The sequence below is a fragment of the Mycteria americana genome, chromosome 3 (assembly GCF_035582795.1).
Source record: "Mycteria americana isolate JAX WOST 10 ecotype Jacksonville Zoo and Gardens chromosome 3, USCA_MyAme_1.0, whole genome shotgun sequence".
Lineage (NCBI taxonomy): Eukaryota > Metazoa > Chordata > Aves > Ciconiiformes > Ciconiidae > Mycteria > Mycteria americana.
The window spans coordinates 40266767-40291572 of NC_134367.1; the positions used below are offsets into that span (position 1 = coordinate 40266767).

General features: G+C 43.3%; 1 protein-coding gene across 3 annotated transcripts; it reads right to left on the reverse strand.

Moving 5' to 3' along the window:
* Positions 1–434: 434 nt before the first annotated feature.
* Positions 435–23235, reverse strand: TBX18 (T-box transcription factor 18). Of its 3 annotated transcripts, none has more exons than XM_075498306.1 (8): positions 22567–23235; positions 21513–21696; positions 19867–19968; positions 16776–16947; positions 11881–12048; positions 10624–10688; positions 6760–6854; positions 435–4159 (listed from the first exon to the last, which is right to left on the reverse strand). In XM_075498306.1, the coding sequence occupies exons 1-8, from the start codon at positions 22835–22837 to the stop codon at positions 3435–3437; spliced, it is 1782 nt and encodes a 593-aa protein (XP_075354421.1). In that variant the 5' UTR covers positions 22838–23235; the 3' UTR covers positions 435–3434. The 3 variants fall into 3 exon arrangements, with proteins under 3 accessions (XP_075354421.1, XP_075354422.1, XP_075354423.1); XM_075498308.1 differs by lacking the exon at positions 22567–23235 and adding an exon at positions 22224–22368 and having other exon boundaries at positions 436–4159; XM_075498307.1 differs by lacking the exon at positions 22567–23235 and having other exon boundaries at positions 21513–22192.
* Between the last annotated feature and the right edge of the window lie 1571 nt (positions 23236–24806).

Consider the following 24806-nt stretch of genomic DNA (forward strand, 5'->3'; position numbering starts at 1 on the left):
GCACAGAGACAATATGCAGGGTACCGAGCTCCTGCTCAAGCACCTGGTCACATGGAAGTGCTGACTTCCCAGATCTGCCTGATATGGGGCAGCTGAACTAGTCTTGGCAGCTGGGATGAGCTGGGCTATGAGGAACCAGCAAGGCTCCACCGCTGGCTAATGAGCCCGGCAAGCTGCTCAGTCCCTTCTTCCCACATAAAAACCTCACAGCTCTGCTATCAGCCTCAGCATCTCCTTGTACCCATCATGTCATGACCTTTGCATACAAATAACAGAGCGGTTCAACAGCAGACGGTTAAACTGAACCATGTAAGAACTGAGGACTAGTTGGATCGTTGCAGCTTGCTGTATTAAGGCTTTGAATTTCAGAGCTTACCTTAGAGTCACTCCCTTTGGTCTTGCTGAAGTTGTAGAGGAAAAAAAAGGCCCAAGCTCCTCAGTTTTCCAAATGTAGTAAAAAGTGTTTGAATACACACTTTAATATACTTTCTGTGGCATTTTTGTAAAATACAGATATATAATTATAGATATAATGCATATATAGCATTTACTATATTGATAAAAAGCTAGTCTTTTCACAATGACACACCAGTAAGTATTTACAATATGATTCAAATTTTAAGGAACAAATGTTTCAAACAATATTGTGTGGTTATATGCTAAGAATAATTTGAGGAAAAATAAGAGACCAGTTCTAAAAAATTCCCAGACAATAAAGTACATACTCTTGCCAGGAGCACCTCCATGAACATCCATGCACAACCTTTTTTTTTTCCCTTTGTAGGAACATGCATGATTTAGCTCTTCCACACTTCTACTTAGTCACAGACCTTAAGATGACGTGGATAATTATCTTTAACCTTTTTCAAGTACAGATTAATTGTATCATTCTTCCCATTTAAAGATTTGTCCAACTGCAACATTTCAAAGTTTTGGCTAGAGCAGGAATCACTATACACAAGTTTCTTGTTAATTTAAACCAATAGAGCTATGACAATTTACACAACTGAAAATTTGCCCATCTTCTACACATCTTAGAAGCATTTCACGAATTCCTAGTGTGAGGTTTTTGAACAGTGTTTTCAGCATTGCAGGTCTTTGCTAGGAGGTCTGCCTCAAAGGACGCTGCAATGCCAAAACGAGTGACAGACCTGAAGTACACAAATGCTCTTTGTTATCCTCATACATGAACACTACCTAGCCATTCATCTGTAATGTACTGTCCACAGTACAGTACATGTGAAGATGATCTTCATCTTTAATGTACTGGTCACCATTTACTGTGAGGCAGAGAAGTGCTATTACCACATTTTACAGAAGAAAAAAAATTACATATAGAAAGGCTGAGTGAATTGCCCAAGGTCACTTGGGAAGTTTGTGACAGCAAAGAAGCAAACCCACATCTCCTCAACTGCAGGCTCATCCTCTTGTCTTTCCAGCTTTGAATGAGAACTTTCTATGTGTGTTCTTTAACACAAACAAATATGTAACTAATAGAAATAAAGCCTTCTCCAGGCATGCTTAAAGACTGCTGTGGTTTCTCTTCTATTCCCAAATAATAAGAAGAGATAGTGAGAGGGCTGTTTCTGCATGCATTGTCTCCAACCCACTGAAGAAATACGACCTGCAATGAGTCTCTCGAAGTGGGAGCAGTTAAGCCCACTCGTTTGCCAGAGAAGACGTAGGAACTCTTGAGAAGCACAACAATCCACCTTCACCAAAAAATCTAACAGAGAAAAATGTAAAATCTGAAAGGCCTTATTCTCCTTCAATGCTGACCAGGGAAGCATTTTCAACTACATTTGTACCCACTTTATAAAGCCTTTGTATCACCTGCACAATATAAAGGAGCCTTAGCGTACTGTTGAAGACAACCCATTCTCTCAAGCATTAAAATCTGTTCTACAACCACCATGGTTCAGCTCTGACAGGTGGGCAGCCGAGAGGTAGCTTTCGCAGCAGGACTGATGCACACTGGGCTGTGCAGGTGCAGATGAGGGCAGAAATTTTGCCACAACAAGTGTCTCCCCATGTCCTTGTCACTCTGGAGAAGTCTGGTCAGGAGCAGGCTGTGATCTGCGTTCTTACAAGCACCAGTTAAAACCAGAGCTGGGAAGGAAGGGAACCTCTCCGATTCCAGGGCAAAAACTGACTGAGGAACAGAGCAGCAGTAACCTCATCACAGAAAGGAATAACAGGAAGACAGATGGATCCCTGGAGGGAGGGACAGAGGCTGTAGGTGTCATGCTGGAGCATTCAAAGCAAACTATTAAAGGAATTTTGCCTATTGTAATCCTGGTCCCAGTCTGGCCGTGTTACAGGGAGGCACCTACGACAAAGTTCTGCTTCCAGCAACACTTGTGGGCAAACCGAGTCATCTGCCTAATTGCTGCAGGCACTGTATTTATGAGATACTGAGGATGGAGGACTTTCTGCCCTTATAAAAAACAAAAAAACCCCAAAACCAAAACACAACACACACACACAAAAGGGTACAACCAATAATGGAATTTCTCACCCTGCTCACTTTTTTTTTTCCTAAATCAAACCTGCATTTTCCTTTAAAAAAGTAAAAATACAAAAACAAAGATACATTAGAATATCCTACTGTCCAGTAAATGTCTTATAGGCAATATTTATGGAGGAAAAAAATGCATCAAGCCCTTCCTTTGACAAAAATTAAGCACCTCAAAGTTCATTCTGTACCAAGGAATGCTGCTTCTTCTGCTGTTGGTTTAAATTACTCCTATCACCACAATTTGAATATGCATTATTTGTCTTCAAATACCTAAACATAAATCTAGACTAATGCTGAAAAAAATAAATCGTAGTAAGAATGCTGTGCCGTTGATAAGCTAAAAACAGCATATCATGAGAAGGCAAACTAATCTTTCCGTTTACTTTGTAAATAATCCATTAGCTAAACTTCTATTTTAGGCTGGACGCTCAATGATTAACACTTAAAGTCCAAATACCCTTCATATCCCTTATAACAGAGAAGAAACTTGTAAAATGCCTTTGGTGCATCAGCTTATCGTTGTACGAATGTTTTAAAGAAACTCACTAGTACTAAAGGAAATGTAAGTGGGCTTGTTTGTGTTGTTTAATACTCCAAGTGTCATTTCATTCTTTAAAGGGGTTAGAACAGAGGAGGGGGAAAGGGGAGGAAGTCTTACTTAATTTGTTGCATATGTTCCAACGTGTTATACAACTAAGTGTATTATACCAGAAAACTAAAGCAGTCTGCGCCACAACAAACTCTGTGTAACTCAAAATAGGAGAATAATCTGGCCACAAGCAAGTAAAAAATTCAGTGAAACTTCCTGTCATATTATATATACACACACTTTACAAGCTACATCGAGTGTCCTTTCATATTCCAAAAGAAATACATTGTAGACACCAAACATACTGTACTTTTACTTAAAGCTTCATCAAACCATATGTGCAGACACTTGAGAAGACGAGAGTGTTAAGCTTCCTAGGGTCCTAGAGTCAAAGAAATTCTGCTGCCCCCCACTGCTAAGTAAGTGCACTCCTTCCACGGGGGGCAACATCTGCCGATCCGTCATGGTTCCACTTGGCGAGGACCCCAAGAAACTTCCTTGGGAAGAAACGATTTTCTCAGGACTGGCAGCCAGTTTAGGGGATGTGGAAAAGTTATATCCATAGAGCGCACAGGGACTGTGCAGTCTAAACGTGTTGTAGGAGCCTTGGTGGGTTTGATTAGTGGTAAAGGCATTGCTGGATGGGGATGGCATGATGTACTGGAGCTGTGGAGACATCCCTGAAATCTGCATAGACAAGCCAGTCTGTGGGCAGCTGAATGCATCACCATCATTGCCACTCATAGACATATTCACAGTTGTGCTACTCGACACACCGACATAGGAGGGAGTCCTCGGGGGTGCAAACGTCTCACTGGTTTGGTTTGTGAGCCTGTTGTAGGTTTCAGCCAAGGAAGTGCTGTATCTGTTCAGGGTCAAGCCCGAGCGGGCACAAGCTGTGTAGTCAGCTGGAGCAAGGCTACAGAGCTGGCTAGTGTTGGGACTGAGGTGGAAGGCTGGAGATGAGCAAGGGGAACCCGGTAAAAGGTGAGGGTGGGTAGATGGCACTCCACTGCCAGATCCCTGGAGTAAAGTAGAAGAACCTGCATTTCCTGCAAGAGAATATTACAGCGTAAGAAGCATGTTGGGAAAGGGTCACTTCCCAGGTGACAGGTCCAGACCTTTGTCTTTTATAATAACCCTTGACATGAAGCCCTTGAAGCAAACTCATTCAAAAAAATGACACGTACATACACGTGCAGGGGTGTGCGTGCGTGTGGGGCACATGCGTATTTTTAAAGAAACGACCTGTCCAAGAAAGAGAACGTAAGTTATGCTTTTGCAACCATCACTCAATACTTCGAGCTCCTGCCCTAAAGGTTAACTACTCTTTATTTGACATGGGAAGCAAGCTGCATGGCAGCTAAGATGTAGCCAGGCGAGCACCACATCACAGGAAGCCTTCTTCAAAGTTATGAACTTTGTATTGTCTATGCTGTTGCTATACCCCAGCGTGCGTTTCAAGCACCCTGTGCCTGACTCACTGTCAGAGCACCAGCTAAGGAACCAGCTCCTTAGCTCAAATGACAGAGGCTCCCACGGTTCAACAGCTTCAGGAAAGTTCACAACATCAGAACAAAACTTCAGAACAAAAAACTTCCAACTTCAAACCAAAAAAACTTGAGAACAAAACTTCAGAACAACTTCAGGAAAAGTGTAGGCTGCGTACAGTGCATGGCTGCTTCATTTCTTGAACAGGTAGGTGGAGGTTTAGGTTTGCAGCAAACTCTTCACAAACTGTTCATTTACTGATATCAGAACTTTTTACATGACAAATACCAGTGCTGAATGCTCCTGAAAACGCACTGCTTGCTACGGGTGAAGCCCTCTCTCAGGACTGAAAGTTTCCCAGCTGTAAGAAACCCTTCCTTTTCTTAGAGATTATATCTCCCCGAAAAATGAGCGTAGAAAAATTGATTTGGGCCTTTCACAGTCTCCCCGGCAGAAGGCACTTAACCTGGAAGACTCTCTTGTTTGTGAATCACATTAACTATCAAACAGCTTGATGCTGCAAAGAGATACACGCTGTCAATAAGTTAACAGTTTTCATGATAGGTGAGCTAGTAAAAAGAAAAATTCATTATCGGTGAACTCTGCCTGCTTCTTCTTGCTCTGTTGACAGGCTACAACAGGCAAAATGCACCACGAGATGCTGCCACATTCAAGAAATCCTCGTGTAAGGCATACTCATTTTTCTTCCAATCTAAGTCAACGCCTCTGCTATCTGAAGGTGGGCACTTCCAGTATTAACAACCAGGACAAATTTCTAATGGGGTCTTTCAGCAAGTCTCTAAACCACCCTACTGGCCAAGGTGCAGTCAACTAAAGATTTTCCAAAGATCCCAGTTCCCGTTCTGTGAACATCAACAGTAACTTCGACAAGCTCCTTAACCTGCAACAGCAGAAAAGGAAGTGGGAAGTTCATGGCAGCAGTTCTCCTGCTCTCAAACAGTGCTGCTATATACAAACAGGGCAATACAGCTGGCCAGTCTCCTAGACATTTTAACTTCATAGCGAGTTGCCTTTCAGTCTTACACAGTCTGACAAGGTATTTCAGGCCTGATGCTGGCTTCTCATTACAGGCCTTTTTTGCAAGAAAAGTCCCCCCCATCCCCATCCTCCGCCCAAAACTCTGCCAACCCTCATCCAACGTATCTGTGACTTGGCACAAAAACTCCTTTTTAATCGTGCACATCAGGCACAAATGCTCAAGATTTCTCAAAGGAGTGGGCTAAGGAGAAGTTGACAAAAGTGATTTCTGTGTATTTCCGTATTTTATGGGTTTTTCCTCTGAAGATGCTTAATGGCTTTGGAATATGTTATCAAGAAGTCAGGAAGGATGTTTGTAAATTCGGTAGCAGGAAATGCGAAGAATCAAGAGCAGTATGTCTGATTTAGTTGGGAAACGTCTGAGAGGTTTTCTATATGCATTGGGGTACTTTGGAAATAAAGCAACTCAGAAAAGAGTACAGAGACTCCCTTCTCTGTCCAAACAGGCCATTTAAATACCCCTCCCTCCCCCACAGCACTACCTCTACGGTAGATGGAGAAGCGGGAGCCAAGAGGTTATGGACTGGGGAGCAGGAAAAAACAAAATGGAGAAGTCACCCATCTTTTCAAGCTCTAGGATGCAGATAAAGTTTGTTGGGATTTTTACTGAACACTTTTTAGGTCTTTAAGACTCAAGGAGGCTTTCCAAGGAGGAAACCAATTAAGCTTGCCACTACTGATTCATTACTTAGAGGACATTCCTTTTCCCATCCCTTTTTTTTCTCTTAAACACACAAGTAATTCCTATATTGGACTCTGGATGTGTACAACGGAAGTCATCTGTAAGTGAACTCTGCCTTGTGTATCTAGCCAGAGCATAACACTAAGGAAGAGGTTATTTCATCCTTAAATAACTGTCATCTTCCACATGTGATCTGACTTATCTTTACAACCTAACGTTTTTACTGCCACAGTGGTTAAGTTAGCATTAGTTTTCTAACTTAGAATAGCTCTGAGGAGAGGTGATGGCCTGCACTGGTGTTGGTTGGGTTGCTTTGTCTCGGAAAGCGACACGCTCATCTAGATTTTTCTAAAAAGAATCATGGGTGAAGCTTTATCTTCATGAATTTTTGTTTTAAAAGAACAAAAAGACGACCATTACCTTGTTTGGGTATCCCAGGTATATCTTCAAATGTAAGTGTCCTCAGTGAAGGTCTCCAGAAGGCATAAGACTCTACCAGAGCTTCCAGTCCCATTCTATTTAGAACAAAAACATCACAGTGTCACGAAAGCAAGCTGTATTTTGTCACATTTCGCTGCATAGTTTCGCTGCACCTCAGAAACATACAAAAATTAGTAACATTTCAGGATTATTTTGAGTTTCATTTTGCTTTTTAGAAGAGCCTCACATCCTAATCCATGAGATCGCTGTGATCTGCAGGCATTGGGCTGGCAACAAGCAAACAGCTTCCCATTTCCACAATCTGGCTCTCTATGTCAGATTTGGCTTTTTGGTTTTTGGTTTGGTGTTTTTTTGTGTGGGTGGTTTGTTTTTTTTTGGGGGGGGGGGGGGGGGGAGGGCCACAGACACAACTTGGCTAAAATGACGTTAAATGTTTTCCTAGTATGACATTTCCTTAAAAGTAATGCTCTAACTGCCAGAGGGATGATCTCCTATTTCTGCCTAGAAGAAAGGTGCTCCACTGACAACTTCTATTAAAACAGGATTCCCAGTCATTACCAATGAGTTGGAAAATCACGCTTATAACAGGAGCAAGCCCTTTGGCTACTAAAATGTATAAAACAATGTTGTGTCTTGGTTATTATGTGCTGAGCAAAATGAAGATTTTCAGTTTCTTAAAGGCAATCATTTTCTGTCAACAGTATCATGACAAAACAGAAATAACCGGCTAGACAATCGTGGCAGACAATATTTAGAAGAATCTGTGTTTCCTGAAGGTAAAGGCTCCTTTGTTTTCTGATAGAATTTTATGAATAACGCACCTCAGAGGTATCATTTTGCTGTTATTTTTGGTTGCTGGGTCCCAAAGGCCTGTTAAGTGTCAGCGTCAGGCACGTACCAAATACAAGTGCTTGCCTTTGAGCAACAGCACTCTGTAAACTCAAATTATGCAAACAGCCCAATTTGAAGCTACCAGCATGTTCTTCTGATACTGCTTCTTCCCCCTTGCATTTCCAGCAGGACCACAAACGTATTTCAGAAAACAGTCACAAAGTATTTATTAGCTGAACCTGGACTAAAAAATAGCCTTCACTTTCTGCAGCAATGGTGAATTTTCATTTCTAGTTAAAGCAGAGATAAAAGCCACCTCCTGAAGGAGTGTAGCCAAGGCGATAATTTATACAAGATGCCTTCGAACAATTTCCACATTTTATCACCACCCTAATTTACGCTATCAAATGGCCAAGTTTATTTAACAAAACAGTTATGTTTTTCCTGAAGTATTCAAAGGGAGAAATTCTGGTCCTTTCCTGAGTAAAAGTTTTTATAGGGTCAAACTTAAGGCCTAACTGAAGAATGAAACTATTCTCAGCACATAAATTCTGTTGCACTTTGCAAATGCACAGGGAATGCTTTTAAAAGATGAAGCTACTGATTTCTGTAAAATAGCCTGTGGGACTGAACGGGAATGACCTGAAAGGAAATATTTTTAATTAAACGGAATTATTGCATGCAACAGCGCAGAGTAAGATAGCTGCAATAATTAAAGCAACATTGAAAAGTTGGATATAATGGTACCACAGTATTTTTTTACACTCTTGTTGGAGATTAAAATGCCTAGGTGACAAGTATACCAGCTAGAACAATGAAAATAACTGAGTCTTAACATTTAATTTCAGTGTTCAGCAACAGAGTAAAATAATAACCGAGTAGACCAGTAATTTAAAATTACTTTTTAAGGCAATTTCAAAATTGTCTTAAAAAAGGAAATTTTCCTCAACAGTTAAAAACCTGAGCTGCATTCCCAAACACACTTATTCGCTACCACAGAGCCTATCAAAGAAAACAGCAATACTGACTTCAGTAAACCAATGTCAATTTACAATGGACAAGAGTTTGCAGTCACTTCTGTAACGAGTGTTTGTTACAGTAAAAGCATTCAGACCTCATCTAAAGCCAGTTCTGAAACATTTATATAGAGGCTGGCCCTTCCTACAGGGCTGGCCTCCTAATCCATTTCCATAAACTGTAACTGTCTTTCAACAAAAATATCCTGCTTTTTTTCTAATGCTCGAACCAAACTTATTCCTAGCAGACAAACAAAACCAAACCTCTCTGGATATCCCCAGTCCTACAACTGGATTTGTATGGTTGCAGGTGCAGCACTCTTACTGCACCTACATCGTCCTCGGGTAATACCAGAGCCATCCCACCACGTTAAATCCAGTTCAAAACTGGCTTCTGAATGATTCTTTCCTCTCTGTTTTCAAGGGCACCTTCTCTTGTTTCATAGAACATTATGGAAGAAATTCTAACTCCACTTAAACTCAGAAATTTCGGAGGAGTCAGGGTTTCACACTTCTTAGGAGGCTCCTTAGTATTTATTTTATAGCTCTGCAAAAAGCATGTGTAGCAGAAACACTGCCTATGGAGAGCTGTCAAATAGGGCATGTATGGCAACTCTTTTCTTCCCCAAGTACACACAGCATGTTTTGCTTCTTCAGTCACTGCATTTATCTGGAAGTTACCATTCACTTAATTTCAAACTAGAAGGCTACAAAGGAGGACAAAATTCTATTTATGCTGGTGCCTGGGGCATCCATTCCAGGCCCCAGGACAGAGCATGGCCAATTGTTTCTTGTTAGAAGACAAAAATCTTAGAGAGCAACAAATGCAGAGTGCAAACTGAAAAGATACTTACAGTGGGTTCCTGTAAATCTTTACAGCTACCCCACCCCTTCTATAACTGTTCATCCTCTAAAAACTACTCTCAGTTGCTGTCCAGTCTCAGCACTTGTGTAGCTCAGGTGGAAGCACAAAACAGGCTTTGATGCTGTAACCTCTGCTAAAAGAGAACCTCGATAAAGCAGCTACCGAAAGATACTCTCCGACCATTCCTAGCAGCACAGAGTCTGCCCCCTTCTCTGCAAGGCTAGGTCATAAATACAGCAGCTGTGGACACCAAACGCAATGTGGTCACTGGAACTGATGTATAATACGTACCACAATTAAATGCTGCTTTTTTTAGCTGAAATGGTTTAGATACAATTCATAATAGGCTCAAGTATTTTGCATTAAACAGTCTTTGGATAAAATACCTCATTAGTACTGGCAGCAGGGACTAGACCCAAGTCTCCACTTTGCACTACTCAGATTCCCCATTGCTATTTTGAAAGATTCATGGATGAAGAGAGAACGAGCAATTAATCAGTCCAACCGCAACAGAGGAGGTGGAAACCAGGCTCGTTTCAAGGTCATCTATAGCCTAGTAGGAAAGGCATTCACCTAGGAAGTGGATTTAAAACTCCTTAGGCTAAAGAGACACTTGAACACAGGTCTCCCACCTCCAAGGCAAATGTACGAAACATAAGGTTACTGCATGAGGCAACTTAGTTTCTCCCCCTTTAAGAGAAAACAATGAGCCATTCATTCATACTGAATGCCATTTACACGCAAGAGAACCTGGGCTTACAGTTTGACACTGGTATCTGCAATTTGTGTCTCCAGCCAGGAGAAAGAGAAGATTTCAGGAGCAGCCTGAAATCACAGACCCGAGTATGCATTAATTCCATTTGCAGCCTGCACGGTACGCTGCCGGCGTCCACCGAAAGGAAACTTGAGCACATGAGTCAAGCCAAGTGCCAACCCATTCTTGACCTAGATGGTCAGAGGAGTAGGAACGGGAGCCCACCACAGAGAATGTTACTGGGAAACCTAAATGCTCTCTCAAGGAGTCTGTGTCCTCAGACTAATTTGTGTAGAAATACAGGTGTTCCCCTTGACCAGCCTTCACAAACTGCTTCTGTCAGCAGTAACAAGCCCACCTCCTTCCCCAACACCTACCTGTTACGTCCGGAATCTCTAAAGCCTTTGGCGAATGGATTCCTATCAATCTTCAGACGAGTTATCTGTGAATATGATTAGAGAAATTATTACCTACAAATTCAGCTAAGTAACACACAAAATAACTCTCCTGACAGAATTAAGCCGACAGAGGAGTAGAAACATCTTCGCGGTTGCATGGTTTAAGATGGTTGTCCTGAAACACGGCAAAATAAGGGCCAGCCTTCTGATCATTATTTTTGCAAAGCCCCAGAGAAGCTAATAGGTATTTAATGCTACCAAATGGCAGGTTGGAATTCTTGAGAAAAATCTTCTGGCAAATGTCATACTTCACCTAAGAGAGTACACTGCCTAACTGCAATAAAATTTAAATTAAATTTTATTTCTGTACGGGTCAAGACGGAAATGTGCAAAGAGAGATTATCTCTAGGCTATTATCCTCCACAAAAAAAACAGCGAACACCCCCCCCCCCAAATACTTGTAATTTATTTAAATAAATAGGATAGGCACCAAAGAATTATATTTCAATATTTACATGGCTCTCCTGCTCTTCTCTACAATTTGTAAAGATAGCAAGGCATATATAATTTCCCAAAATATATCTGCAATAACTTACGTGGAATTAATAAAATGTCACAACACTAACTATGGTGTCACTATGTATGTTAATACTTAAATAAGTGGTAATAAGAGCCAAACACCGGAGTCACGCAACCTGCAGTTTGCTTTTGACTTTGAATCGTGTGGACCCAGATAAACTGCAGTTAACAATATATGCTGGATGCAGTTAATGAAAACGACTGCAACTTTCTTCAGACCTCAGCTTCTCTGTCAAGGTCCTGGGAGTTTTGAAATCACTGGTGTTGGGAACAAAAGTGCTTTAAAAATTCTATCCAGACATGCAGCTACATTTAAAGGTACAAAAACACCTTTAAAAGTTAGCCTGCTCTTTGCCTTGTGCTTCGATGCTGTATTTATAATTAAGACACCATTAACCGTGCTAATTAGACTGTGTGATCTCCACAATAAGAATGACCTTTTTACACGCAGCATCTAGCCCACATGGCCTGAATCTCAGCTGTAGCCTCCAGGCGCTGCTGCAATACTACTAGTGAAAGCTACTTGTAATACAAAAAGGGTGTAGACAATGCTTTTTAATAAGTGGTATAATAAAAGTATCCGCTTTTCTCCTATCTCTTACTTCCCCGGTCTACTCTGAAAAGCCTGTAAAGTGCTAAGCAGAAAGCCCAAGTTACCTGTTGATTTTGGTACGCTGTGACAGTTGTGAAAACTGTCTCTGGAAAGGAGAAGGCTTTCACCCCTTCTCCTGAAGGGATAGGCTTGACGGGGGACAAATCATCTCCACAGTCTTTTCGGATGACGTGGACACGAGGCTGATATTTATGCATAGAGTGAAGGATAATCTATGAAGTCATGAAAGGAAAAAGATAACATCTATTAGAAAGGACACTCCGCTGTTTCAGGACTTTTGGAACAGATTATGGTATGTGTTTACTATGCCACTTACTGGAAATCAAATGTTTTCTTTAACCTCTGAAGGTTCTTATTACAGTAGTCTAATCCCTGTGCATTTGTATTATTGCCAACCCTAAGCATTTAAAAATTACGACTCAGGAGCTCCAAATTCAAAGACTGGCTCAATTGACACTGGCTCAAAAAAAAAAAAAAAAAAAAAAAATCAGGAATGAAGTCCTGGTCCCACTGGAATTAGGAAAGTTTTGTCCCTTTTTTCCACTGGAGCTTGGATTTGATCTAACAGGATTAACAGCAGCAGCATTTGCCTTTTGTTTTTGGAACCTTTGTGATATGCTTGGAGCAATTTTTTTCCTGATACCCCAAAGGCTGGAAACATACCTTGTTTGGAACACAAGCTGAGACTCTCACACTCTGAAGAAGCAGGAATTTAGAGTAAAATAATACCAAAATCTAACACTCTAAAGTGTTAACGACCCTAGATTTATAATACAATGAATATCAAAACACAAACCCCTCCCAGCGTACAAAAACTCAATTAAGAATAAATGATAAACAAGAAGTATATGAACTCACAGTGCATAAAATTAAACACAAAAATACCTGTTGGTATTGCTCCCAAGTTTTAGAGGAGATTTAAAATACAGAATTTTTCCTCTATTTTACTCCACTTCAGCTAACCACTATTAAAATAGAAGATTTAAAGGAAAAAAAAAAAAATAATTGGAAGCTCAACTATTATTGTTGGAAGGCCTAAGAAATTAGTAACTCAATAAATAAATAGTCCTATGGCTACTGGCGTGTGGAACCACTAATCAACATTCAGGGGAAGCTTTTTAATTTCCTGCTCCTTGAGTAGCCTCACAATGTGCGTGTGCTCAGGCACTCGACAGAGCCCCGATGCCAGACACCGTGGAAGTTCATTCATCCAAATGACATAGACGACATTACATTCATTTGGATAAACTAGAGTTTGGCTAGTTTAATACACTTGGTCCTGGCCAGATGACATGACCCCGTTTTGGATAAGCCAAGTTTCTGGATAATCAGGGGTTTTATTAGCCTGTAAGTAAGGTTTTGACAGTGACATCACAGGCTCCAATTAGTTTGCTCAGGGAGTGCCCTATGGATGCCTCATTTTCACTAAAAGATGTTCCTCTGCATCAAAAAATACTCAGCTTAAAAGCACGGAAAACAGCATCAAAAATATTGACTTTTGCCCTCCACTGAAATTCAGATTAAAAACTGCACCAAAATAGAAAAACCAGCCAGCTCTAACCAGCCGGAGGGAGAGAGACTGCTTTTACAATGCAGCACTTACTCCACAGATGAGAGAGGGATGAGAGGCATTAACAAAGAATTCCCAGACCACGCACTTCTGCGTGTCAACTGCAAAATGCAGGTTTACTTTTCCTTACCATCACAACTCAGATGAAAGTACAAATGCCACAGTATGTGTCTTAATGATGCCATCGCGCCTTAATGCCTCTATAAGCACACAATCTTTCCAAAGTAGAGAATTCACCCCGGGACTCCCTTTTGAGATCAAAAACACACAAGGAAAACATATCCTTACAAACTTTGCTTGATCTCCTCAGCCTTCGAGTGGAACCCATGTATCAGAGAGTGTCCTACGTGCAGATGTACTTCAAAATCTCTCCGCAGAACAGCGCTATAAAATTACGTCGTCACAAACTCCCACTCTAAAATACTGATTAAAATAGCAGCAGGCAGCAAGGAGCCCAGAAAGCGTTCGAGCAGTGAAGCAAGTTGTCTTAGAGATGGCTGATCTCCTTTCGCAAGAAGCTAATCCCAGACCAATGTAATGCAAGGGGAGTTGGCTGCCATGAACTACTACCACAATACAAATACTGCACAGGAATGCTACCTTAGCGTCTGTTTGCAAATGCTGTCCCCATTCCCATGGATGTGGGTCACCTCTCTCTCTGATTCTGAGAGTTAATACTCTGGAACAGGTAAAAGGGCTCTGCGTTGATCTCATGCGAGCTCCCTACCCTAAACTGCAAGATCAAAACCTAGCCCTGGGATTTTACACAAAAATTCTGCAAAAGCTGACACCTCCGAGGAGCACAGGAAGAATAAAGGAAAGATTTCGACAAGGATTAAGGTCCCGGAACCAGACAGCATGGAAAGCACATCCAAAGAACAACAGCTAAAGCCCGACGCTGCTTGAACTACTGGAGGAATGATGGCAGAGCGTAGAGACCCCACCGAGGTTTCTCTGAGCCATTCTGCCTAAGCGGGAGAGGAAAAATAAAAAACTTTCCAATGATCTAAAATATACCCCATCTCCCATACAGGGGTGGGAGTGTCAGAACACTTGATGTAAAAACAAATATTGAAGGGACAGTACAGCCTTGACCCCTAGCTCTTCTAATCCCCCCATCCCTCCCCTTGTACCCTTTCGAGAAAAATGGTTCCTTCCTGCTTATGTGAAACAATTGTTTTTTATATTCATCACAAAATATGATTATGCATTTTCCATTATTGCTGGAGGCATTCAGAGGCTACATAGCTTTTTCAATACAGCATTCCACACTACCATAGCTTTAAAAGAAAAAATGTACCCATTGGAAAAGACACTTTTCTGCTTTCTGCTTTTGCCTTTTCTGGTAATTATGAATGACATGTTTGCAATTTCCCAGATTTGAGAAATATGAAATTATTTTACAGTCATCCTTCTTTTGTCCTTTTATTTTAATACTTAAATTTCCATTTTGGGGAGGAGGGGCGCTGCCGTAGCTCTGAATCAGTTCAATGTGTGTCAAATCACTGTACTAGGGCTTTGCTTCACTAGTTTCCAAATCGAAACACTTAACTAAAGACCAGAAAATTTATATCCCCCTACATTATGAATAATGGTGTGCTGTGTACACTACACAGGTTTCGGTTCAGAATAAAAACAAAGCTAAGATCTGGGATGGAAAAATACAGCAATACAATTCTCTACATAGCTGAGATTTTATCACAGGGCAGTTTGCGACTGCAAGTGCACGGGTGGACCACAGTACCCACTTATCGTCCCTCTGAAACGACTGAGTACAAAAACCAGCCAGCCTGCTCTCCGTTGAAAAAGCGACATTTTACCCGTTTGCATCTGCTTCACTTTTTAAAGCCCTTGCAATAGACTCAGGACCCAGAGAAAGCAACTCCAACTCGAGAAGAGTCGCAAATACACGAATGCTGGGGAAACTAAGGGAACTACCTGTGCCAACCTTTACTCAAACAAACACTGCCAAATGAGACCCCATAACCGTAATTCTGGAAAGAAGTGATGCAAAATGTCTTTCTTACAATCCTTAACAAAGGCACTGCTAACTCCAGAAATGTAAATACCCCCATGTTCCTTTTAAGGAAGAGCGTGATGAAATTACGAACAGTATTATATGAAAGGGAGGCTTTTTATCCTTGTTATCACATTTGCTAGCTCAGTCCAGCCAGTCTCCTGTATTCCTGCCTCTGTAACATAAAAGTTGTAGCTCCAGCATGATTTGACCAGAGTCTCAAGTTAATTTCCTTCGCAAACACAAACGGGGAGAAAAAAGCTCATACTTAAACTTGGACTATGTATTGACAAAATACCTGGCTTAATGTCACAGAGTTACAACTATACTGAAAGATGCATGTAGTATCTTTGTACTCTGTGCCAGGTACATTTTCTTTCACTCCCTTCCGTGAAGGAGAAAGTATCCTGCTTAATAAACTGGGCTACACTAAGGACAATGGAATCCACATCCTGTCTCCAAACTTGTCTCTAACATCTTAAAACTCTACCACTTGGAACTCAATGCTCCTTCTGAAAGAAAGCCAACGTTTGCCATTTATTACGGGATTTTGCAAAATTAAAGACTTCACCCCGACTAAAAACAATTCTCATTTTTTAATTATTTCCTAAGGTGTCAAGTAAGACTATTTTAGGGATTGCTGGAAAGATACTGGCTTACATCTGTCATGTTTCAACAGTTTTGAAGAGAAAAGGAAATATTAACATAACACATTTTGTCACATTAGATAATGTCATAACTAAACAATTTAGAACTTGCAAACAGAACACTCATACTGTATACGTCTTTGCCAGTTTTTTCAGAAGTAATGAGCCTCAGCTGTGAAAGGGTCTTGCTTCATAAGGTACGTAATAAATCATTATCGGAGCGAACCCAGCTCCCATGTTGTTCGTTTTTGACTGCAATTATTAACACCTCATGGGATTTCACACAAATGTTTAGGTTAAGAAAATAGTTAAGTGTATTTTTATTCACATGAAGTTATTACACACTATTAATGTTTCTTCTAGCCGCTTGTGAATTTAAGCGTCCTTTTTGATCGGAGGAGAAGTTGCAAGTAACACACTCAGAGGGAAAACACGAGAGCAATTCTGCCTCTTCGTATTAGGCAATTTAGCCTTGTAAAGTCTTACTTTGCAGAAGTTCTGTTTTTGAGGGGGGAGTAAAACAGCAGGCTCTAATAAGCAGTTAATTATCAGAGCAGAAAGTAAGCAGATTTTAGATCTGGACGGTAACGTTCCAAAACAGCTTTGAAAAGTCAAGCCTATTTCTGGCACCCTGAAGCTGTACGTCAGTCTTTCAGGGCTGAGCAGTGTGCCCACATATAACACTGCAGAAGAGCAAGTACTCACATGCCCTTGGTCATCCAGCTCATTATTGGTAAGCTTCAGTTTGTCGAAGCTGATCACTTGTCTCATCCATGTCTCCCCAGAGGCGGGTGAATCGGGGTGAATATAAACACGAGGCGGTACCGGGGAGTCAGCATTACCAGCCACCATCCACTTGGAGCTATGATAAACATACCTATAAAAAGAAAACAAATACCTATAACCAAAAAACCCCCCAAAATTTATCAGACCCATTCAGTATTAATAAATTAGGGCCCATACGTACCGCAAGAACACACCAATTAAAAAAACATGAAAGGACAAGAAATAAAAGTTATTTTTTCAGTTTCAAAACATAGTTCTGGTATCTGCAAAAGTAAGGTTAAAAACCACGCTCTGATCTGACCTTAGCCTTCTTAAAATCAGTAACAGTCTTAACACTAGGCTCCACACTGAGCTTTAAGCTGGTGTCAGTTCATTGATTGCTACAGCTCTGCTCTGAATAGGCATCAGTAAACAGGGAAGAATCTAGTCCTTCATTTATCAAATCGAGCAGTAATTCCATATTTGGAAGATTTAACATGTTGAGTCTAATATAAGAGTCTATAAATAAAGCTATTGAAGGGAAAAAACATTATGATTGGGAAAAATAATGAAACTATGTCAAACTATGCTCTTGCTATTTCTGCAAGACCATATTAATTTTCTTGAATAGTATTACAGAAAGGCTGAAAAATTAAAAAGCACAGCCCACATTTCATTTGATAGGCCAATGCTGACAAAGTCATTTTCTAATATAAGTAGTGCCTGCTTTAGTAGAAAACTTATTTTGAAGGCAGACACTTCACAGAGCAATTTAAAAAGCGCTAATTAAAAACTTCAAGGTATTTTTTCAAGCACAGTAGAATTCCAGTAATTCAGCTATATTTTTCAATAAAAACAAGAAAGACTTTATCAAATCATTTGTTTGTACAATTCAGTTCCTTATTAGAAAAAGACGAACAACATAATTGGAAATGAAAACAAAATGATCCAATACATGCATCGCCCCGTACAATTCACATCAAGCTGTAAAACTAAGATCTAGAATGGTGGTAAAATTCTCTCCTGGAGACAAATTCTCAACCCCAGATCACACAGTCAACTGTTGTAACATTTTTCCTTTCTTTTATATTTGTTGGTTTATACTGAATACATGCTTTCCCTACAAAAGTAAATAAAGTCATAAATACACATAACATATTTTGAGCAACAGCTTCAGCTTCCAAATATTTACAACAAGGTCCAGTTTTGCTAGAGATCTAGACCTAGATGTAATTTTCTTCATTTCCATTTAGTTCTGCTATCTGCTATGACAGCTAAAGACTAGGCTCCATATGCGACTGCTGTTGTATCTCTCAAATCTAAAGATCTGCAAGACATTTTGTAAAGCCACATAAACAGCAAAAGTTAAAATAACAGTCAGCAATTAAAAAAAAAAAAATCATAGATTGCACAGCAAAGAATGAAAACATTAATATTTAGTGGGAAGGTTAAAGGTGTGGTACTAATACATTATTACAGAAATTTCAGTTTGCCAACTAAGAAAATGCTGCCCTTCATACAACTTTTGTTAAGTTACTTCAGTTATCTGGGCACCATGTCTGCACTGGGCAGACAGTGCAGCTCAGTATGACTGTGATTTATTTTAAATGAAAGGAGGTTTAAACAACTCGCGTTCAACAAACCTGTTTTTAATTTTTAATATTAACATTTTTATTCCTTTTGGAATAATTACCTCGCTTTTTCTATGAATTAAGGAATTGCTCAGACCTTCTAGGAATGATATGCTTAGATTGCTAAGTAAATGCACACGTGGCCACACAAAGCAAGAAAAGGGCTTTCGTTTGAGCTGCACTCCACTGGTCCAAAGAAAAAAGCATTTGTTCTCTATGGTACAGTCAGAAAAGGCTCCCCTAACTGTATGTACTGGACAGCCTCAGCACTGGTATCTGTACCTTGTTGAAAAACACAAAATCTAAAACGATCCTAAGAAACATACTTTATACCGCACGAGAAAAGGACAAAATTGCAGTCAATGAGGTAAGGACACACAAAAATCATAGGGCAATGTTTGCTTAGGAAACAAGGCAGCATTCCTGCAGAACCAACCTTTTAGTCTTAGTCTGAATATTCCTAGTTCTACAATTAAATCTGCAGCGGTTTTTCCCTACATTATACTAAGTATAGGGTTGAAACAATCAAACCAGCAATTGGTGAGGACCTGATCCTGCCTCCACTGAACTACTTGGCCAGGCTCCTCCTGGCTACTACGGAGCATGGGATTGCATCTGTAAAGCAAGACCTACAAAACATCTACAGCTCACAGTAACTGCTGTGGGCCCAATCCTGCAAACAGTTCTACAGAACCAGTGGTTTCAGCAGAGTCCAACAAGCTCCCTCGAAACACGACTGACCTCGCCATAGTGAGAGATTCGGCACTTAATTCCTACTCTTAAATGTTCGAAGAACAACTACTTTTGTTCCTCACATTATTATTCAGATAGTAATGCCATCAATTCTTTAAAAAACAGTAACTAGAAACATTACCCTTTGTGAATCTAAGCAACCAAATATCTGAGTGATAAACAGCTTTTAAATTAAATTATATAATCAATTTGAAGCGTGACCAAGAAAGCTTATATGCCACTAAATCATACATCAATGCTACTAATGTTATTAATTAACGTTAACTCCATTTAGCACTAGAAAAATGTGCATTTTCATATTTATTTGTTAACAGGAAATAATTCCCACCGACATGATGAGGAATAACGTAAATGACAACATTTCCTGATCGCGCTGGAACTGCACTCTCTGAAAGCCAAAACCTGAGCATCTGCCCACAGTACCTACACAACATAAGGCAAATGTATAAAGAGCTTCAACAGAAATTTTAGCTATTTTTGCATACTTGGCACAATTTTTTTTTTTTAAATGCATTGGGATGAAAATAGGAATCTGAAGGAGAGTCACACATGACCTTCTGCTAATTTATATAGTGTTAATGTTTTCTGCCAATAGCCGAGCTCCCTACGGCTTGCATCGTATGTTCTTTACCTTAAAGTCACCATACCTGTATCTTTTGTTATCCACTGGCACAATATCCATAGCAATGTAATACTGCTGATGTGGGTCTAAACCTGAGATCTTCACTCTCATTGCGGGAAACATCCGCCTGAACATGGAAAGAGAGAGGTCATTTTTAATATGAAACAGACTCGGGAATGGTTGTTTAGGAAAAGTAACTGGTTCGTGGGATTTTTCTCGTTCTTCCTTTTAGCCTACAGAGTCCTTTTGGACGATTATAGTTACACAGCCATGAAAAGGCCCATTCGATATGTCAAAACAGATTTCTAAAGTGCATTTACTGGAACAATGCTTCGTATGTTTTGGGATACGCTTTGGGACTACAGCTATTACCACATCATTTCAACTTTATTGTTAGACAGTAAATCATTTGGTTTTCAGACTTTGCGTTAGCAGTACACGCATTGAAAGCCGTTTGAGATACCAGCTAGAAATGTATTTCTGGAGATGTGCAAACACCACCTCCACCCAGGAAGACCAACGCAAACTGCCACTGAAGTTCCAAGTGACAGCAGCAAATGGCGTACCATTTCTGCAGCAGCACATTCGAAAGCTACATCCACAGTGATACAATTATAACACCGCAAGGATGCAGTTATAAAAGCCAACGTGCCATGCCGTAACCCAACAATATGGTCTTTATTGAGACGGGACTTCCTGTCTGCAACTTACTAAAGGTGAAGTGCAAGAGCTACTCTGTCTTTGAAAGGTATAGTAAAACTTCTTTATTGAAAGCAGAAACGAAGCTACGCGGTAATTTCTAAAAAAAAAAAAAAAAAAAGAAAAAAAAAGAAAAAACAAAAGCCAAACGTTCACGATTTAGATCCTTCTGTGGAGAAAACGGAGTAATTAACTGATGCGGTGGTTTTAAACACAAAAATGCATTTCTTAGCTCACGTTTGGCATGCCTTTTATCAAGACAGTTCATTCTTGAAGCTAAAAAAAAAAAAAAAAAGAAATGTCCTAGCAACGAGCTGACTGCAAGCTAATGAAAGGTACTTTTCTGTATTTTATAAGCCTGAAAACCCTTCCAGTTTATTCAGTATTTGCTGCTGTTCTTAAATATATATCTATATAAAAATCAATTAAAAGTCGTTAGCGGAAAGAAAAATCCTATCTCCGTTATTTCTGAATAAGCAGGAGGGTAAACCTGACTGCGGTTAACTAGTTTTCGCTGTTATTTCAGTGCACCTGTAAGATAAAACAGAAATTCCCCGACTGGACTCTCTTAAGACAAATGTTGCTTTGTGCTGTTTAAGACCGCGTTTCAATCATTAATAAAGCCTCTCTGAAAATGTAGAAGGTAGCATATGGATTCAATAAAATATGTTTTTGTAATTTCTAATAAGTTCAGATACTTTTCTACTACCCAGGTTTTTACCATGTGTATCCACTGGGAAGGGGAAAAGTTTCCCCTCAGAAGGACACGGCGCTCCCAGACCTCGCCCTAACGAACAGGAAACCCGAAACGCCACACGCTCCGCGCCCAGCTGACATTATCGCCATCCACCCGCCTCGGAAATCTGGGGCTTTTCCCCCGTGTTTTGCCCGCCCGCCCCGAGCGGTGCCCGCCGCCCCCCGGCCCGCCGAGCCCGGGACGAACCCGGGAGCGGCCCCGCGGGTGCCCGTTACCTTCCCGCCTTGGTGATGATCATCTCGGTGCCGATCTCGTGGAAGCGCTTCCAGAGCTCGGCGCCCTGCAGGTCCACCCGCGGCGCCTGCGGCGTGGGCAGCGGCGAGCCGGGCCTCGAGCCCTTGGGGGAGCCGCCGGGCGAGGCGGGCGGGGAGGCCGCCAGGAAGCCCTCCTCGCAGCCGCCTGCGGAGAGAGCGGAGGAAGCGAGAGGGGCCGGGGGAGCGCGGACCTCCCGACCGGGGGGCTCCCTCAGCCCGCGCCGGGCCCCGCCGCGTCGGCGGGGGGCGCCGGGCCCGGGCCTGGGCCGCGGTCTTGCGCGCCGGGACGGGGGGAAGACCCGAGTGCCGGCCGGCCGCGCTAGGACGTCCGGGCAGCGAGAGGGGCGCCCAGGCGTCGGGCTCGGCTCCCCGACGCGGAGCCCAGGGGCGAGCCGCCCCCAGCGCCGGGCCGGGCCGGGCCGGGCCGAGCCGGGCGTGCGGCGCCCCCGGCCGCGGGACGGAGCGGGCGGCAGCGGGTCCGTGGTGCGAGGCCGGCGGCACATTTCGTTTGGGCGCCTTTAGCGTGACCGCTGCCGGCCGCGGCCTTCTGCCCCCGCAGCGTGAAAATGCACTCGCGTCCATAAATTACAGGCACGCATATATATATGTATGTGTTGCATATATATACACACACAGTTGTATATGCATTTCTAGCAGCACACATATACATACGTATTGTACAAGCGCTTTCCCCCCTCCTCGGAAACAAGCCCCCAGCTGTTGCTCCACCGCGCTGCGGCACCGACATCCCCGCCGGCAGCCGCCCTGCTCCGTGCCGCGCCGCCGGCCGGGGCCCCCGGGCAGCCCCGCGAGTTTTAAGCGGCAGCGCCGGCGGGGGGGGTGTGTGCCCATGCAGGGTGGAAAGGCAGAAAGGAGCAAGGGGGAACCGGAGCGCCGGCTGCGCTTGGGGAAGCGGGGAGCCGGAGCCCAGCCGGAGGAGCGGGCCTCCCGCCCGGCAGTCACGGCAAGAGGCGGGCGCGGGCAGCAGCGCGGCGGGTCGCGGGGCGGCACTCACCGGCGGGGGCGCGGGCGGCGCAGCCCAGCTCCATGTCGCCGCAGGTCCTGCCGGCGGCGGCGGCGGCGGGGGAGCTCTTGGCGCAGCAGCCGCTGCCCCCTTCGTCCTCCGCCGCCTCGTCCTCGCCGCCCAGCTTCCGCCGCTTGGGCTGCCGCGGCGGCTGCTGCTGCTGCTGCTGCTGCTTCTCGGCCCCGATGAGCGCCTCCACGGAGAAGGCGTGAGCCTTGAGGCTCATGGTGGTGCCGGGCGAGGACCGCCGCTTGTCGGCCATGCCCGCCCCCCTACAGCCCGCGCATCCAGGCGCGCCGCGGCCGCCGGCACCCGCGCCCGGCCCGCCGCGCCGGCCGCCCTCCCGTCCTCCCGACCGCGCAGGCAAGGGGCTGGGGCTTTTCCTCGCCTTTCTTTTTAAATCCGAGATATCAGCCAAGTTTTTTTTTGGGGGGGTGGTTTTTTTTTTAAAGAGGAAAAAAAAGTCTATTCCTTTCTGCAGATGCGCTCCTTCTCTCCCCCTCCTCCTTCTCCTCCTCCACGTTCTGCCCCGTCTGATGGGCCAGGCAGGACTGACATGGGTAACAAACGCTCTGCGGACACAAATTAGGGCTTGTAATTGAAATTTGTTGCCTTGATCTGTCAGCACTTCCAGGCAGGAGACCGGTGGGAAGAACTCGCTCATTAGTGTCACTGCGGCGGCGGGGGCAGGGCGGAGCCGCGGGGCGGGGGCTGCGACGGCCCGGCCGCCCGCAGCCCAATCAGCGCCGCCCCGGCCCCGCCGCCCCGGCCCCGGCCCCGCCGCCCCGGCCCGCCGCCCTGCCAGGGGGCCCCGCCGCGGCGGCCGGGCGAGGGGGGGGCCGCCCCGCCGGCCCGCACCCGCGCCCGGGCCGAAACAGCCCCGCGCCCCCCGGCCCGCGGCAGATGCACCCCGCGATAAGCGTTAATGAGGACCCCCCCTTCGCATGTCCCCCCGCGGGGAGCGGGCTGGCCGGGAGCCCCAGCTCCCTCCGAAAGGCAGAGGGAAGGGGGGGCCCTCCCGGGGCGCTGCGTCTCGCTGGAGAAAACCGTTCGGACTTAAAAAAAATGACGTTGTGCCCTTTCTTGCTGTCAGGGATTAGTAATTATTAGTATTATTCAGCTGTTGCACTCGGAGATTCATCGCGTTGCTATTCAAACACTGGCTGCGGAGGGGTTTCAGCGCAGCATCCATAGCCCGCTTTAAACCCAACCCATTAGGCGCTGAAGCTGCAATAAAAAGAGAATTAAACCGAACCTTGTAGGAACATCGATGCATCCAGCCGCAGCAACTTTAATAATAATCGTATTCAGGTGCACAGAATAGTTACGGGGAAAATCCTTTCGTATCTTTCCAGTGAGTAAAACTATTAAAGATGTGGAGCCAGATATTCTTTTCTTTGTACGCCCAGGGAAATGAAAAAGCTAGTGAGATTTTTGTTGTGTTTTCTTTTCCCCCCCCCTCTCTTGTTGGGAGACATTTTTCTTCCTTTTTTTTTTTTCGCAGAACTAAGTGGGGTGACATGCTCCGTTGAAGGAAACAGAATAGAAATCCTCCTTCTGTAAAAAATTATGGGGCAAATTTCACGGTTTCAGGGAGCAGGATCTCAGCTTCCCTTCGCTGTTTCGGGCAACAGAGAGAGAGAGAAATTCGTGGTGTGTTTCGTCGGTGTTACAGCCTCGGAGGTCCTGTTCGGGCCGTCGAGTGGCACAGCGGAGATTTCTGATCGTAATCTAAAAAGGAAATAGCTGCCATTTAGGAGACGTAACCGTTTCCACTATGGCATTTAACCTACCCTTAAAATGCAAATTTATCCCTAATTTCAATAGCTGCTTCGTCAGAGTCTGAGAAAGGGGCTGATTAATAAATATACCCTAGAGATAAATTATCCCTTCAAATGAGGTTATCAGCGTTAAAATTGTAGGAGTGCTTTCCAGACGTGAAAATATAGGTATGTGACAGAGAGATAATTGATTAAAGAAAAAAAAAAAAAAAAAAAAAACGAAACCACCACAGGAGCACTAATTTTCTCCACATTGGAAGAGATGGCAATTTGTCTGAGAAAAAATTCATCACTACGAAAAAAATTCCCCTGCAGCGGCTGTCGCTGTGAATCGATAGGAGAGCAGAAAATGCCTAATGCCTGTCACCGACGAACAGTGCTGTGGAGTTAGTTTATCTTTACATTAAATCTGGGACATATTAACTGTTCCGTGGTCTAAAGTCTGTCTGC